This window comes from Aethalodelphis obliquidens, unplaced genomic scaffold (genome assembly GCF_003676395.1).
Source record: "Aethalodelphis obliquidens isolate GAN/ISIS:26980383/991018 unplaced genomic scaffold, ASM367639v1 scaffold8, whole genome shotgun sequence".
NCBI lineage: Eukaryota > Metazoa > Chordata > Mammalia > Artiodactyla > Delphinidae > Aethalodelphis > Aethalodelphis obliquidens.
Genome location: NW_020837952.1, coordinates 496,105 through 513,460, shown reverse-complemented (window position 1 = coordinate 513,460; position 17,356 = coordinate 496,105). Strand labels below are relative to the sequence as shown.

Here is a 17,356-nt window from a genome sequence, read left to right as displayed (position 1 = left end):
TTTGCGGTACGCGGGCCTCTCACTGCCGTGGCCTCTCCCGTTGCGGAGCACAGGCTCCGGATGCGCAGGCTCAGCGGCCATGGCTCACGGGCCCAGCCGCTCCGCGGCATGTGGGATCTTCCCGGACCGGGGCACGAACCCGCGTCCCCTGCATCGGCAGGCGGACTCTCAACCGCTGCGCCACCAGGGGAGCCCAGGAGTGGCTTTTTTAATGGAAGTCCAGGTATCTGCTGGAAAGCATTTTCGTCCCTCCTCAAATGCCGGTTCCCAGAGCATTTGCTTTAGGGTCACCTGGGAATGTATTAAAAATAAAGATCTTCAGGCCCCATTTCAGGTAGACTCAGAGTCCGCAGGGGTTGGGCCTAGGAATCTGGAGTTTGACATGCGCTTCAGTGAGCCGGTGCAAAGCCGTGTTTGAGGACTGCCAATCTCTTCATATTTTCTTTTGAGGAAACTGCGACCCACAGAAGGTATGTGGTTTGTCCAAGGACACAGGGATATTAAGAGGAAGAACCAGGACAAAATTCAAGCCTTTCAAGACCAATCCAGGACCCACCCACGCGTCCCCTGCGGTGTACACGTCCACACTCAGCGTGATGCCGTGGACCACATGGGACTGGTGCGGATGCTTACTGGGCCTTGACCTTTTCCCTGGGGTCCCGGGCTTCCCGACCTTGCTCTTCCTGTTATATCCTGCTTCCTCCTCCCTGGGGAAATCCTGGAACTGTTGCTCGTCAGTCCTAAAAGTGAGGTTGGCAACCAGAAGGCCCCCTTTACTGAGCCAGGCATTCAGCTGTTTAGTTACTCACTGGATGCTTACTGAGCCTTGCTGGGTGCCAGGTCCCAGGCACAGATACACAGTGAACACAGAGGCAGGGCATCTGCCCTCAGGGAACTTCCACTCTAGTGGAGGAGACAGTAAGACAAGTAGGCAAGTAAAGAAATGAGTATATACACCTAGTTACCCATTGCGCTAAACCCTAAGAAGGAAATGAACCAGGTGCAGCGATAGAGAATAACAAGGTGGCACTAACTTAGACAGGGCGGCCAGGGGAGGCCTGCTTGAGAAGTGACATCGATGCCTGCTCTCACCCCCCCAGACTAGAAGTGAGCCCTCAGAGCTTCTGAGCCATTCTTGGCAACCGCCTGGGTCCAGGTGAGAGACCTGGGCTGAGTGCTGGCAGGGGACTGGAGCGCAATCTCTAGCCTTTTGCCTGGCAGGGAACAGCAGGGTCTCGGCTGCTCGAGCCATCCCCAGAGGCTGGCAGAAGGGGCGAGGAGGAGGGAGAGCTGGACAGGGCTGGACCCAGCCTGCTTCGGCGCCTGGGGGAGCAGCCTCTTCCCCGTCGTGGGGCCGAGTCCAGGGCCCTGTCGACATGTCAGGGGTTGGGAAGGCGGCAGCCTCTCTCAAGTGCCAGCCCATTCCTGACCCTCCTGCCTCACCTTCCTCCCACCTCGTTCCCTTCCTCCCACCTCGTTCCCTTCCTCCCATCTCCCCACCCTACAACTCCAGTGCCAAGTCCCTCCTCTCTTGGTCTAGCCTGGCTGCCTCTGTGGCCACTGGGATTTATTTACCTGGCTCAGGAATCACCGGGGGTGGGGTGGGGGGGTCAAGGCTTAGAGAGGAGCTGGGCCCTGGAAGAGAGGACACACCAGAAAGAAGGGCTGGGGCAGGGGCCAGCGAGGACAGGGCAAAGGGAGGGCCGAGGCTGGCCGAGCCGGGGGCCGGGGCAGGAGAGAGGGAGCAGAGGAGATCTTTGGCTGGGCGCTCCAGAGCTGCTCCTGGGCCCTTGGAATCTGCTCCTCAAACTGGGTGAGCCTCTGAGCGGGGGGCTTGGGAGGTGTTGGGTGGGGGCAGCAGATGACAGCTAGAAGGCAGTGCCCCCCCTGGTCCCCCGGCAGCCCCACCTCTTCACCCCCGTCTCAGGAGGTTCACTTTCACATCAGCAAGCAGCCTTGAGACCCTCTCACCTCCAGGCTCTTCTCGTGGTAGCTCTTTGGGGCCCCAGAGCTGGCGGCTGCAGGATGGTCGGGCCCTTTGCTCAGAGAGCTGAATATCAGAGGGGCCCTCACGTGAGAGAAGAGGCCCCGTCTGGCCTCCCACCCTCCAACCCGCTGCCTGGAGTCTTTCAACCCTGGCCTCCTTTAGGCTGCTGGGTGCAGTCACCCCCTGGACTCCTGTGTCTCCCAGGCCTTCTGCCCAGGATGGGGAGGGGACATCCCATGAGGAGGGCCCTGGGCTAAACTCTCCGTCCCCACCCCTTCACCAGCCACTTCCTTTTTTCCCCATGTTGCCTGCAGGGATTGGAAACCCTGGTGGGCAGAGACCCTGGGCTTTCAGGGCGAGCCTGGTGCCCTGGAGGGAATGAGGGGGACCCCATCTCTCTTCGGGAGTCCAGCTCAGCTCTCTTGCGCCCCGAGGAGGCCAGCTCTGGCTCCTGCAGCGGCCCCCCCCCCCCCCCCCCCCAGCCCTGGAAGTCCCATTCCTCCCTCCCCCGCTGCCAGGATGACAGGGAGAAGCGGGGCAGGCGGGGAGCCACAGGTTCGGAAAGCGTCGGGGTGGGGGAATTCGGCGACGGGCCGTAACTGTCTTGTTTTGCTCGCCCCACAAACCTGCACGGGCATCCGCTGCGCCCTCCTGGGCGTTCAGGTTGTGGAACTGCTCTCAGAATGACGGGCTGGTAGCACCCGGTTGGGGCAGGGGGTGGGGGTGGGGTGAAGGGGGGAGCCCCAGGCCAGGGGGAGCTGGAGGGTTAAAAATAGCAACAGCCGGGTTTCGGTTAGCAAATGTGGAGGCGGGGAGCTGGAGGCGGGGCAGGCGGCAGGCCGTGTTTGCCCGCAGCTCAGGGCTGTGTTTCCCCTGGGTCCCAGGAGTGAGTCACGGTGGAGTCGGTGGAGTCGCTGATGAGGTGCTGGCACAGCACCCCACCCCCACCGGGCGAGGGGCTGGGCGCAGGCTTCATCTCCGGGGTGCTAGAGGCTGTGCATCTCCCTTCCAGGCCTTCAGAGCCATCTTGAGAGTTGGGCCAAGGAGATTGTGTGATAGAGGGGAAGAAGCTTGCCGTTCTCATACCAAAGACCTGGGTTTGAATCCCAGCTGAATGGCTCTGGGACCTCGTGCGAGGCTGCCACGGGCTCTGAGACTTGATTTCCTGGTCTTTCGTGTGGGGATTTGCTCACATGCGCGTGTTAACTCCCGGTGGATTCTAATGCACCCTACAGATGTGAACGGTCACCCTCGACTCTCCTGTGCCCATTGCAGAGCTTGGCAGAAGGGCCTTCCGAGTGAGGACACAGAGGGAGGAATGTGGCAGTGTCCCCGTTTCTCCTGCAAACCACTGAGTGTAACCTTGGGCGCATGGCTCTCTGTGCCTCAGTTTCTCCATCTCTGTAATATGAAAATAATCATAGTTTCAAGCTCCTGGAGTTGTTCTCAAGATTAAAGTAAGTAAGGTTAGCACCGTGTCTGGTATGAAGTCAGTACACACAGAATATTATCACTGTTATTGATGTTATTGTTCATATTTTTGAAGGTCAGGGATAGGGAATGTTAAAGACATGAAGAACAGAAACTGGGCTCGGCCCCAGTTCACAGGAAAAACCAGGCCAAATTCACTGTTCCAGATTCCTCCACCCATAAGGGCCTGGAACGGCAGGAGTCTATAGCCAGAAGTCGCAGGGTGGACCCCTTCTCTCTTTCACTCCCCCACCCCTGGCCTCTCCCAGTGAGGCAGGATGCGGGGGAACCTGAGGGCCTCGCTGCCAGCTGGCCCCGGGGAGGGTCTGGGATGGGACTGGCCCTGATGGCCCTGCTGTGGAGTAAGTACCTTGCCAGCATCTGTTGGGGTGACCTTTCTTTTAGCCCCCTCCTTGGCAGCTTTTAAGAGGAGCGTGAGGCAGAGGAGGGATGAGAAGGTCAGTGATGTCAGCAGTCTGTATTCCCAGCACAGTGGCCCTGGAAGAGGCAGCAGGCATTTCTTTCAGGAAATGATCATTATTCAGCCTACAGGCATCCATTAAGTCAGTCCTGACTTTGTGCCCAGGCCTGTGCTAGGCCCTCTGTGTGATTCGGGAGAAGCGGAGGATGCTGAGCTGTAGATAATGCGGAACTCCAGAGGATATGGGGTCCAAGAATATAATACGTGGAATCAGTGAAAGCCCTACGTCCCAGTTCTCACGGGAACCAGAGGTCGCATCCTGACTTTGCCGCCCGTTGGCAGTGCCGTCTTGATATCGTGTGGGTGCACATACACACATCAGTTCTGTTTTATTATTCCAGAGGCAGTTCCTGTGCATCGTAGGCAATCAGACAACACAGAGGAGCAAAAATGAAAGAATAAGAAACATCCCAATCCCAGCAGTGGGAGATCACTGCCAGGGTACCTCAGTGTACACCTTCCCATCTCCTGACATGCCTTTATACACGGTGCTTCTTACCAAAACGAGACCATACCACGTATGCCATTCTTTTCAGTCAGTGATCTCCACCTTCCAGTGCAGTAAATTTTCATCTCATCGCATTCGCAGTTGGCTAGAAATTGTCCTTCACAGCTGGTTTGTCCAAATCTGTACCCAGGACTGTGCATCTGGCTTTTGAATTCCCTGAAAGCTGTGTTAAGCACCCTGGCTGGATCTGTGGTCTGGAAAAACCCCAGCTGAGTGAGTCTCAAGGGCAGCCCTGGCCACAAAAGGGAATCGTGTCACCTGGAGAATCTGCCCGACAGAGTTCTGCCATCTTCCAAAAATAACAGGCAAAATGAGTGGGATTCTGGGGCATCACGGGGATGGGGATCTGGTATTCACTGTCATGAATATTAATGTGGCATCCCTGTGAGTGCCAGCATTCATAGCTTGTTGCTATTCACGGACTCATATCCGTGATGCCCCAGGCCATGGAGCAGGCCGGGGTCTCGCTGTGGCCTCTCTCCCTGCCCCAGGTCCAAGGGTGCTGATGGCTGTTTGGTGTTGTTCCTAGTTCCCGGGAGCCTGCCCTGAAGATGGGTGCTCCCTTTTGCACTTGTGGGCACCTCCATCCTTGCCCGTGGCCTGCCCGGGTGTGTGAGGCCTGGGCAAGAGAGGGAGAGAGAAAAAGAGAGAGAGAGAGAGAAAGCGCGCACCCATCCCCTCCCTGGGGGATTCGGTTCACTCCCAAGTAGCCGCTGGGGGATGGGGGTGGGGGTCTTGCTCTGGTTACGCAACGTGCATTTTAGACAGGGCTTGACAGTTTCCAGAGGGCTTTCACACAGCAGTGATGCTCCCTGGCACCTGGGGGTTTGCTTGTTTAGTTATACCCTGCTGGGGGCAGCTTACAGGAAATGATAAAATGGTAATATGTACATTTAAAAAGCAGGGAAAACGTAAGATGAAAAAGGGAGTGAGGATGGGGTCGTAAGATGAAAAAGGAAGTGAGGATGGGGTCGCGGAGTGCCTCCTGGACATGAAGAAGCATGTGAGGGACATGGGCAGAGATGATTCAGTTTTTATTTTTGTTGTTGTTTGCTGGATGGAGTACCGGCACTGTGAGAACATGTGAGTCACGCCCAGGCCTTCAGATGTTGGGACCGCACTATGTCCTGTGTGACCCCTTGGTGGCCTTACCTCACCTTGGTGGGTGGGACTAGTTGTAAACACCAGTGTAGTGATTATAGCTTAGGTTCTGGAGTCCCAGAAGCCCCACTTACCACCTGTGTGACCTCGGCAAGTTTCTTAACCTCTCTGAGCCTCAGTTTCCTTCCTTTGTAACGTGAGGATGGTAGCAGTATCGACCTCATGGGGTGGTTGTGAGGACCAAAGGAGATAGTACAAGTCAGACACTCAGCACAGTAACCAGCACCCAGTAAGCATTCAGCACGTGGTTGTTGATCATACTAATATTACTAGTTACTGCTAATAATAAAATAATAATGATGGACATTAATATCATAGCTTAAGCTTTTCCCTGGCAGTCTCGGGAGTGGGCTGAGTGGCCTCGTGGGTGGCACAGGTGAGGGGAGCCAGGAAGGCACATCTGGGAGAGGCAGAACCGGCGGGAGGCAGAGGTGGGGTGCACAGGGAAGCAGGGTCTCCAGAAGCTGCTGAGGGATCAGTGAGGGCGAGGGCATGCACAGGAGACCTCAGAGGGGAGAAAGGAGCGGTTCCGAGACAGCCCCGGGGCGGTGACTGTGCTTCCTGTTGGGGCAAGCGCTGGCCCTTGAGAAAGACTGGCTGGGGCTGGCGGGCGGCTAAGAGGGAGCAGCTGGTCTAAGTGGGGCACCAGGGGGTGGGGGAGGGGGAGAGACAAAGGCAGAAGCTGATAGAAACTCGACTCTTCTCCCCGTGTTACAGATGGGGGCCCCATCTTGACTGCTCGGGCTGTTTTGCTTATGATAGGAAAGATGGTGGTTAGACATCATGCTGAACTTCCTGTTTCAGGGATTGGTGCTCCGGGAACAGGGGAGTGAGGGTAAGTGGGAACTGGGGTTTTTGAGGCCTTTCGGGACCTGGGAAACCCTAGGGCAGGCTGGACCAGGGGTCTGGGCGTGGGACTGGAGGAACCTGCCTGCTCAGGGGTGTTGCACACCCTGGGCCCCTGAGCAAGTGGCTCTGCCCTCCCTTTCCCACCTTCACAGAGGGCAGCCAGGGAAGGCTGAGTGGTGGTCCGAGAGGCCCCGGGAGCGGGGGCGGGCCGGGCTTGGAGGGACTTCTGGTTTTCTTTGCCAGAGGGCAGGGAGGCTCTCCAGGGAGCGCCAGTCCCAGGAACTGCCAGCCCAGCTCCCCCTGCCATCTGTGAGGAGAGGCCACAAAATGGAATGGACTTGGGGCAGGGACAAGGAGCCAGGGAGGACGCTTTCCCACCCCCAGGGAGCGCAAGCTGCCGCTGCCATGGTTACGTCTGCTTCCTGTTTGATTCATCTCAAACAGCAGAAAGGGGGGTGCCGGCTCCCAGCTCGGGCCGCCGCTGCCGCTGCGTGGGGCTGTTTACAACTGCCCCATGTGGGATTCCCAGAAAGAGACTCCAAACCGGACATCCTGCGGCTGCAAAATACCCAGGTGTCAAGAGCTAAAAATAGCTGCCCCAGGGCCCCAGGCGCGGGGAAAGGGCCATGCTGGCTGCGGAGGCGGAGGGCCGGCCTTGCGGCCCTCACGTCCAGCCTCCCGCCTGGCGCACAGCTGCTGAGCCTGCAGAGCGGCGGCCCCCTGCCTCGGCCTGACTGGAGGCCTTTGTCTGGGCAGGTCCACATCCCAGGCCGCTCACCTGGGAGCCGAGCCTCTGCCCGCCCCGCCCGCCCTCCCAGCGGAGCGCGCTTTGAGAAAGCCTCAGAGGGACTCGGGAGCAACTAAAGAAGGGACAGGGCAGGGCACCCGACCGCCTGGAAGATGAATCCGGTGCTCTTCCAAGGTCGCCGGCTCCTGTCCCCACGTACAGTACGAAATCATTTCTTAGAATCTGCAGAGTCAACAGTTGCTATCTATAAGTGATTTGGGGGGGCTTGTCTTCACGGGGGCCCAAAGGTGGAACAGGCAGCTTCTGCCCTCTAACCTGCAGCAGGGCTGGAGTTGGCCGCTGGTTCGGGTCTCTGGGGGGCTATGGGATTTTTGGATCTTTCCCTGTGCCCTGCCGGGTCCTGCATTTGCTGTCCACCCGCTGGCCTGTGGCAGTGGAAGTGCTGGGGAGCAGCAGTGGAGAGCATTGCTTGAGAACATGGATTCTGGAGCCCAGTTGCCTGGCTCGAGTCCCAGCTCAGCCACTCCCATGTTCTGTGCCTTCAGACAAGTTATTTAATACTGCTGGGCCTCAGTTGACTAGTCTATATAATGGGGATAAAAACAGTAACCACCTCATAGGTTTGTCATGAGGGTTAGGCGAATTAGCAAACGTAGGCCACCTAGAACAACTCCCGGCACATAGTAAAGTGTTAGTTTACAAAAGTTCAGAGGGCGGAGAAAGAGAAGAGCCTGTGGTTGGGAGAGTCGGGATAAGAGATGGGACCGGGACTACATCTGGGAGACAGTGGACTGTGGCAGACGAGGGGAGGACACAGGTGGTATCAGACACCGAAATGCTTGTGCCAGAGGGAGGCTGCAGACTAGCCTGGGAGCAAGCAGTGTGAATCCCGACCACTGTGGGAGCACCCGCCATGTGCTCCCTGCTTCACACACAGCACTGCTCATCTCACACGGCCTCTTCCCCGTCCATATTCTTTATCCTCTTATTTCAGAGGCATAGCCAAGGCTTGCCCAGGCTGCGACGTGTCCCTGGCTCTCCCTGCCGGTCACTGAGGGAGTCAGAGTTTGAACCCAGGTCCATCTGACCTCAAAGCCAATGTCCTCTGTTCTGTGGACCCTCGCTTCTGTCACTTCATGGGGCAGGAGTTTCCAGCCAGCGTGCAGCCCACTGGGCTCTGGATAGATCTGAGTAATAAGCAGCTTGGTGCCAAGATACTGAGCAATAGAATTAATAACCAGCAGAGAATTTCTGGAAGGGGAACACAAGAAACTGTTAAAGGGGTTGAGTCTAGGGAAGGTCTAGGGAGTTGGATGAGTGAGAAACTTCTGGTTTCATGCTTTCAGGGGCTCTTTGAATTACTGTCGTGTCTGCAAGTAGTGTACTTTTCAATTAAAAAAACAACACCTGTGGGCTGTACCTTAAACTCCTTAAAGTGAGAGCCAGGTTTTATTCACTTTTCCATCCCTTCAAGACCTGGACCAGGGATTCCCTGGTGGCGCAGTGGTTGAGAGTCCGCCTGCCGATGCAGGGGACACGGGTTCGTGCCCCGGTCCGGGAAGATCCCACATGCCGCGGAGCGGCTGGGCCCGTGAGCCATGGCCGCTGAGCCTGCGCGTCCGGAGCCTGTGCTCCGCAACGGGAGAGGCCACAACAGTGAAAGGCCTGTGTACCGCACAAAAAAAAAAAAAAAGACCTGGACCAGTGACCTCACACAAAGGTACTTAGTACCTGCTTTTGGGATCCACTTCTTGGGTTTCCCCCTGCACTGGTCTGGTCTGGCCTGGCTGTACCACTGACCTGCTGGGTGACCATGACATAGCCCCTTGCCCTCTTTCTTTTCCTCTCTGGGAAGTGAGAGTGTTGACCCGCACAATCTCTAAAGCCCCATCAGGTCCTAATGTACACTGCACAGTCCTCACTCAGAGTCAGAGAGTCAGGCAACCATGATGTTCTCTCTTCTGTTTATTTATTCTTGGACCTTCCTGAAGCCATTTCACCCCCAGCTTTGTCTTCTTTGCCAGCCCCCCGCGAAGTCAAACTTCGTCTGCCCATATCAGGGGAAGCAGACCCGAGCTGAGGAGGGCAGTGGGGTGGTGGAGGGAGTCCGCCCTGGACCCAGGGCTTGGTCTCTTGCTCCTGCCTATTTTCCTCTGCCTGCAGGGCCTGGGTCTGCCTGCTTCTCCTTTTTCAGCTCCTCAGGAGACCAGGGAGGGGGACACAGCCTCGACAAAGACATCAGAGGCGTCAGGAGGGGGCTTGTGGGTGGCGTTGCTCCTGGGGAAGCCCTCCCCTGATGCAGGGCTGGCAGCACCGGGAGAGCAGGCGGTCAGGCCAGGCTCGGGTTTCCAGTCGCATCTGCTGGGCAGGTGAGGGCCTGGGGCAACAAGGGAGGAGTGGGAGGCCAGCTGGTGCTTAGGGGACAGAAGAGTGGCATTTGTGTCTGCCCTGGAGGTTGCTGAGGGCCGGGGTGGACCCATTCGGGTGGGATTTCTGGGTAAGATCAGGTGTCTGGTTGGGGAAGGTGACTTGATAGGAACCGCAGCACGAGGTAAACCGCCTCTTCAGCCTGACCAGAGTTGCTTCCAAAGAAGGTAGAAATAGGGGGGTGGCCAGGATTCCAGAAATGAGAGCTCTCCACCCAGGTCCGGAGCTGTGTGGAGAAGGGTCCAGCCCTACGCAGTGTTTTCTGTCCCTCGGGTCCATTCACTCCTGATTTTATTTCAGTCTGACCCCAAATTAATGGTAACAGCGCTCTGAGAGGGGCTGATGAGAAAAGGGGTCCCCAGATTCATCCCCAAGCCTGGGATGCAGCCACTGACTGGGTGCCTTTAGATACTCTCCTCTCTCTGGTACACAGGAGAGCTGTCCCCCAGATCTTATCTCTGTTGCTCTGGGCTCTTCTGAATCCAAAGGCTCTCAGTACAAACCTAGGGGGTTGGAGGAGAAGCAGAACTTTTTCGAGGCATTGCTTTTAGAAGCTGCCCCGTGGGCAACACACACACACACACACACACACACACACACACACACACACACAGCTTTTCTGAACAGAGTTTATATCATCATAGATCATCATCACAGAACATCCCTTTTGGGCCCCGTAACAAACATGACAGAGTTCAGGGCCACAGGGTGCACGGTGTCCGGAACCCATGGTTACCAGGGGAGCTGGGCACAGAGAAGCTGGCTGTGCTCCCACGCGTGAGTGTTGCTGGCCAGCCCTCAGGCAGGGACCGAGGGAGCTAGGGGAGAATTCCCAGGAGGTAGGGACTGGAGGCCAAGGACTCCAGGCCAGACACAGTCTCCGGGACTGCACCCGGAAGTCCAGTTCAGAAACCTCTCTTGGAGGACCAGGTCCCGCAGAAGAAAGGGGAGGTCCTAAGAGAGTCCAGGGTAGGGGGCTACCACATCCTGGGGAGGGGAGGCTGCCTCTCACAAACCCTGAGAAATACGCATGCCGTGTGCTAGGCAGGGGGCCAGGGGAGTGTCATTGTGTTCAAGTCGCCAGTTCCTAACAGAGCATGCCAGGTGCCCAGCAAGGTGTTAGGAGCAGATGGGCATGGCTTAGCCGTGACACCGCAGAGACCTGGATGAATGGAGTGTCGAGGTGGTGGGCACAGAGTGGGTGCTGTGGATGGTAAGGGGGCTGTGGTCAGGGTGAGCCTCATGAGGAGATGGCCTCGTGCTGGACTTCAAAGAACGGGCGGCATTTGAACAGGTGGAGCAGCATTTCCCTACCAAATGTCGTCATCCGAAGCGCAGGCCACTAGTGTCTGAGGGCAGTTGGTGGGAGTCTCTCTGTGCCCAGAGTTGCCGCCTCCCCCAGAGGCTCCCGCCTGCAGGGAATTCTCCTTTTCCAGCTTCTGGAAGAGGACTGGGGCTGCCCCTTAGGCAGTAGTGCAGCGCCCATCAGTTGTCCTTCAGAAGATGCCCCTTCTGCCCGAGGAGGGCTTCTACCACATCCGCCTCCAGGAGGCCTCCAGGCTCCAGGTTCCATCCCCTTGGCCCTGAGCTGGGACAGCAGGAGGGAAAGGTGGCCTCAGGACTCAGCTCTGTCTTTCCCCGCCCCCCAGCCAGTCCCTGAGATCCCCGGACCTCTCGGCTGCCGACAGCACCGGCCCTACCGTGGGGTTCCATGGGTTCTGAACGGAATGGAGGGCCCTGGGCTGAGCCTAGGAGCCTGGGAGAGGTGACCATTTCCAGAAGGAAAGACTTCTTTTTGAGGTCATCCACGAAAAAGGCTGAGTGGTTCTCTTCTCGGGGGGCACAGAGGCTGCAGGACCCAGGATGGGGCAGGAGGAGGAAAGGGGTTCCTACCGTGGGGCCCTCGAGCTATGCATTCCAGACCTGCCACTTCACAGCTCCCACCAGATCTGACTTGACCTCCAGGCCACGACCTGGTCCCTCCCACACTGTGGAAGCCTCAGAGGGGGCCCCAGTTCCCCTTCCAGGCCTGCTCTCCCTTTCTCCCCGTCTCCCTCCTGGCATCCTTAGTGCAGTCTTAGCAGCCGTGCTCTCCCACCTCACCTCCCAGCCCTCTTCTCCCCCTTCGGGCTAGGGGAGCCTGGTTTGGCTGCCCAAGGAAGATTGTATCTGAGCACATCAGGGAGGGCTGAGGGCACCGTTGCGTAAACCAGGGCCTCCTGAGTTTCTTGCTGTGGACTGAGCTCTGGCGGAGCAAGATACCTGAGCCGCTTGAAAGATCAGATGAGGAAGATGGAACTGGGGATCGCTCTCAGGCGGCACGGGAGTCCGAGGAAAGGAATGGGGTGGGGTCTTGTCTTTTCCCTTAGCTTCTGGTGGAGGTGCCCTTGGGCTGGAGTGGGGCCTCCTGGACCAGCAGGCGGCCTGCCTGGCTTGGCCCTCTCTCTTCCTCCTCCCCTGCCCCTCCCGGCAGCCGCCTCACTCCATCTCTCTTCTCTCTACAGATGGGACCCAGGTGAGCCCGGGTGCCCACTGCCCCAGTCCCCCTGGCACAGGTAAGAGTGGGCCTGAGGGAGAGTGTGGTGGGGAGTGGAAGATGCACTGGAAAGGACAGAAGCGGGGCGAGGAGCTCAGGGGTGGTTCAGAACGGTGGCTGGCTGATTGGCCAGAGAGTTGGGAGGTTGGGGTTCTGGGGGAGGGGGCGAAGTTGGGGTTTTGTGGGGAAGGGGTAAGAGGGGGGATAAGAGAGGCAACTCTGGATCCAGGTTGGCCCCAGAGCTGGGAAGCACAACAGGAAAAGGAAAGGCAGGATGCTCTCCTTGTCCATGCTGGTGCAGTGAAACAGGAAGGCAAGTAGGAAGCTAATACTTATGCTCGGACCCCTGCCTCGGGGGCTCTGGGCAAGGCGGCGCGTTCTCATTTGTAGGCTCTGCAGTCCTCACACCAGCCCTGCGGGGTGGGAAGATACCTCGTGCTCTCGGGCGGGAGGGAGAGGACCCCTCTCCGTGGGTCTCTCACCATTCCTTGCCCCCGCTGCTGTTAGGCCGTGCTGGGCGAGGAGGGTTTAGGACGTGCCCATGGGGCGGGGGCGGGGGCTGGACCGGACGAGGGCCTGTTGGGTGCAAGGTGCACACCTGACACCCAAACTACGGCAGGGAGAAAGGAAGGCTGCTATCCTCTTTGATTCAGTCCTAGCCATCAAAAGCTTACAGGCAGGTGGGGAGACAAGATATACAAGTAAAAAGGGAAATAATAGTCGAATGCGATATGTGACCAGTTCCAAAGGAGGGGGCAGCTGATTAAGGAGTTTGTCCATCCATTCAAGAAACAGTAAGTTCACCACCTACTGTTATTTAGTTCTTCTAGTGGTGTAATTTTCTAAAAATTTAAAGACAGAAATTGGAAAAAGAAACATTAATGAACCCCACCTCTGTTCCAGGGCACCGAGGATATAGAGATTTATTCATCGAATCAAACAGTATTTATTGGGTGCCTGTCGCTTGCTAGGTACTGTTCTAGGTGATGGGATAGTGAGCAGTAGGCAAAACCAAGTCCCTGCCCTTGGAGCTTAATTCAGATTTGGTACCTGCCTGGGCGGTGCTTTCAGGGCACAGAGCAGCCAGTGTGATGGAAATCCAGAAGAGGGCTTGACCCAGCAGGGCACTGGGCTGGGTCCAGGAAAGAGGGAAGACTCCAGCTGGGCTTGGAAGTCAGGGTAGGATCTGGAAAAGTAGACTCGAAGGAGGAGGACGGCACCAGCAGGGGGACGTTGTGAGCTAAAGCTCAGAGGTATGTGGGCTGTGACTGGACGGGAGCAGACAGCTGAGGCGGAGGGTCCGTGTGCAGATGTGGGAGGCAAAGCTGACAGAAGCCGGCTTAGCATCAGACCGTGGAGACCCCCAAATGCTGAGTCACCCTGAGAGGCGTTGCCAGGGCTGCAGGCAGAGCCCCTCCCATGTTCCCAGCAGCCTTCTGCTTTGGAGGCCAAGGCACTGCTGGGAGAGAGGGAGGGGGCCGCTCCCAGTCTGTATGGCTGAAGTCTGGGTGGCCTGCCCTGGGTGCCCTGAGGGCCCCCTTGCATCACCAGGGGAGTCACCCCGGAAAGCCAGGACACCTGACGTGGGAAGACTGAGACCTTTCCTGGGGCGGGAGTGCAGTGGCATCAGAGGCCCAGATGGAACCAGAATGAGAATTTGGGGTCCCTGGGTGGACACATGAACAAGAGGTGGGAACATCAAAGCAGTGCATTGCCTGCTTTTGGCCATATCGGGTGCCCAGACACCTGCTCCGGTCTCTTGACATCCAGAGAGTCGTGAGGGCATCTCCCTCCTCTGCTCCTCTCTTGTGTCCATCTCACGGTCAGAGAATGTGAGAACAGACACCGCTTAGTGACCACCTACTGCAAGCCCCTCTGCCTTTGCCCAGTGAGAGACCCCTCTGCGGGTGGGGCAGGGGAGGTGACTTCCTGGAAGTCAATGGGAAGACGGAGACGGAGCACTGGCCTCAGCAGGACGGAGCCCGAGCTCACTGTGCCCCGAGCTGGGTGGCCTTGGCCAGGTCCCTTCACCTGCGCCTCAGTTTCCTCACGTGGGAATAGTAATAACTACCCCCCAGGGCCTACAGGGGTGATGAGGTAGAAGGGTTTGCAGCGATTGTGCACGTGTGCTGTGGATGTTAAGATAATGGTTGAGTTGGGCCCAGATGCCGCATTTCCTGACTCCCCAGCTGGTCTTTGCCACAGTCCTCCTCAGTCCTTCCAGTCCTTCCAGTCCTCCCGGCTCAGGCCCAGAGGACGGCCTGTGGCTGCCCCCGTCGGGGAGGCCCAGCGTTGGATGAGCTGAAGGAGGCCTCTCCGGAAAGGCTTCCCCGCTTGTGTGCCCTGTCTGAGGGCACCTGCTCCCAGCCCCACCTGCTTCCCCTTCTCCAGGATAACTGTCCACCTCTGAGCACCTCAGAGTGTCTCTGGCTGCTGAGCCCAGCCTGGCCCAGCAGGCGGTGCTGGTGCAGGACCTGGTCTGGTGGCTGGTTATAAATAGCCCCTGCATCCACAGCCTTGGCAGGGTGCTCCTGGCATGGGTGCAGGGGACACTCGAGAAGAGGCAGCTGAGGCTGCCGAGGCCCAGAGCTGGCGTGAGGGTACCTGGGCGCAGGCTCCACGGGCATGTGGGCTGTGCAGGCCCAGGGCGCAGGCCAGGGCTGGCTGTGGCTTTGAGGCACCTCCCCTTTATCCTGTGGCCTAGGATAGAGTAGGGAGGATGGCAACTGAGAGGGCCTGGGATGCCCTTTGGGGTTGGAGGCTGAACAAAGGGGACTGCCTGTCTGATCGCCGTGTCCGAGCGCAGCTCATCAGAGGGCAGCTGGGCCCAATCCTCCTTCCAGGGTGGGAAGAAGGGAAGGAGAGGCCAGGGCCCAGAATGTATCACTAAAGGGCCCTCAGCCCCCAATCCTGGCCTGGAGAGGCAGCGTATTTCGTGGAAAACTCTGTGCTTGGAGTCAGAAAGCTCGATCCACACGGCACCAGCGATAGACTGTGTAGCTATATGATCTCCTTTCTCATGGGTGAAACAGGCTTGAAAATAACTACCGTGCGGGACTGTGGGGAGGGTGCAGTGCGGAAGAGGTCCCCGGAGGGTGTGTTACCATCGTCAAGTGAATCTGAAGGAGGCTGATGAGGTAACCGTGCACCTGCAGAGCCTTCCGGCCGACCCTGCCCTCTCTGTGTGCTCAGGCTGCCCCAGGCCCTGCGCAGACACGCCAGGCCCTCAGCCCCAGCCCATGGACCTGCGGGTGGGCCAGCGGCCCCCGGTGGAGCCCCCGCCGGAGCCCACGCTGCTGGCCCTGCAGCACCCCCAGCGCCTGCACCACCACCTCTTCCTGGCTGGCCTGCAGACCCAGCGCTCGGCGGAGACCATGAGGGTAAAGATAGAGCTCCCCACGCACGCAGCGGCCTCGAGCTCAGACCCGGCACCCCTCCCTCCCTTCAGCCTCCCCAGACCCTCGCCTCCGTCTCCAACTCCTCGCCCCTCCCTGGGCGGCCGGCCCTCCCCACAGCTCTCAATGGACACGCCGTTGCCCGAGTTGCAGGTGGGGCAGCAGGAGCAGGAGCTGCGGCAGCTTCTCAATAAGGACAAGAGCAAGCGCAGTAAGCATGGAGGCCTCCCCAGCCGGTGTCCACGGCCTCCTTCGTGGGCACGGGACGGGGGAGTGCCGGCCTGGGTCCCCCTCTGCTTGCTGGGCGCTGCCGGCGAATGTGGGTGGGGGTGAAGGCGGACCCGTAGGCTTCACGGAAGAGGTGGGGCCTCAGGCTTGGCTCTTGCCTGAGGGGTCCCTGGGATGCCTCGTCCTGGGGGCGTGGTCAGGGCAACGGGCAGAGAATGTTCCAGGGAGGCCACCAGTCCACCCACCCCCAGCCCACTGATGATTTCTGCCCCTGCAGGTGCCGTAGCCAGCAGTGTGGTCAAGCAGAAGCTGGCAGAGGTGATTCTGAAGAAACAGCAGGCAGCCTTAGAGAGGACGGTCCATCCCAATAGCCCCAGCGTTCCCTACAGGTAACTTCCTCTCCCACCTGCCCCCTCGTGTCCCTGCCGCGCCCCTCCTCCCTGGATGTCAACCTGTGAGCACACGTACACTCGTACACTCGCCCCCTCTTCCTCCTAGCTGCCCATCACCTGACCCTCACCCCTCACTTCTAATTCTAAGGCCTCCCCCGAACCCCTCTCCCAACTGATACCTGCTCTCTTGTCCTTTAATTATCGCTCCTCCCCCGCCTGTCGCACACACTCTCACACACACACCACGCTAGCTTTCTTTTCTCTTTATATCTTCCTGTAATCACAAAAACATCCTGATTCCTAGAACAGGACCCTCCCATTGTGTCTGGCCCTTATCCAAGCCCCGGACCCTGGCTCCCATGCCTAGGTCCGAGGGCGGCATCACCAGTGGGCTGCAGGTAGGATGGGTGGCCCAATGCTGCCACCTGGAGATGGCCGGTATTTCCTGCCGGCGAGGCACTTCCTGACCCTGCGGGCTGCTGCCTTCCTTAGCAGGTCCCAAAGGGTGGAATGAGATGGCTGTCAGGCCTCTGGGCATGCCTGCCCCTCTGAAGCAGCCTTGGCACTCACCCCACAGAACTCTTGAGCCCTTGGAGACGGAAGGAGCTGCCCGTTCCATGCTCAGCAGCTTCCTGCCTCCTGTACCCAGCCTGCCCAGCGACCCCCCAGAACACTTCCCTCTGCGTAAGACAGGTGCGTGGGACAGGCCGGCAGGGACCTCCAGGGGAAAGGAAGGACCTTGGATGAGGGTCAGGGAGGGGGGCCTGGCTGGGCGGGGGACAGTCTGCACCCGGTGGCTTTCTCTCTGGCACTGCCTCCTCTGGCCTCTCTCAGAGAGGACTGGGAGGGAGGGCGTAGGCCAGAGACAGGGCTGGGGGGGGTGTGGGGGGGTGTGGGCCTAGTAACGCCGGTGTTCCCACAGTCTCTGAGCCCAACCTGAAGCTGCGCTACAAGCCCAAAAAGTCCCTGGAGCGGAGGAAGAACCCGCTGCTGCGGAAGGAGAGCGCCCCGCCCAGCCTCCGGCGGCGGCCGGCAGAGACCCTCGGCGGTGAGGCCCGGCGCGGTGGGCGGGTGGCAGGCCCGGTCCCTTTGGGTCAGGCCCCACCCAGACAAGGGATGCCCGCCTCAGGGCTGCCATGGGTATCTGTCGGGGGGTGTCCTACACACTCGCCAG

General features: G+C 58.7%; 1 protein-coding gene across 7 annotated transcripts in view; it reads left to right on the top strand.

The window, feature by feature from the left end:
* HDAC7 (histone deacetylase 7) overlaps positions 1–17,356 on the top strand; it is a 35,776-nt gene that overhangs the window by 4,171 nt on the left and 14,249 nt on the right. Inside the window, exons 1-7 of one of the 7 annotated variants that reach the window (XM_027106050.1) lie at positions 2,800–3,444; positions 4,280–6,442; positions 12,136–12,186; positions 15,360–15,773; positions 16,068–16,179; positions 16,760–16,875; positions 17,105–17,230. In XM_027106050.1, coding sequence (XP_026961851.1) covers positions 6,391–6,442; positions 12,136–12,186; positions 15,360–15,773; positions 16,068–16,179; positions 16,760–16,875; positions 17,105–17,230 — 871 coding nt within the window. In that variant the 5' untranslated portion in view covers positions 2,800–3,444; positions 4,280–6,390. Of the gene's footprint in view, positions 1–2,799; positions 6,443–12,135; positions 12,187–15,359; positions 15,774–16,067; positions 16,180–16,759; positions 16,876–17,104; positions 17,231–17,356 lie in introns of those variants that run through there. The other 6 variants (XM_027106054.1, XM_027106053.1, XM_027106055.1 and 3 more) reach the window with 6 other exon arrangements.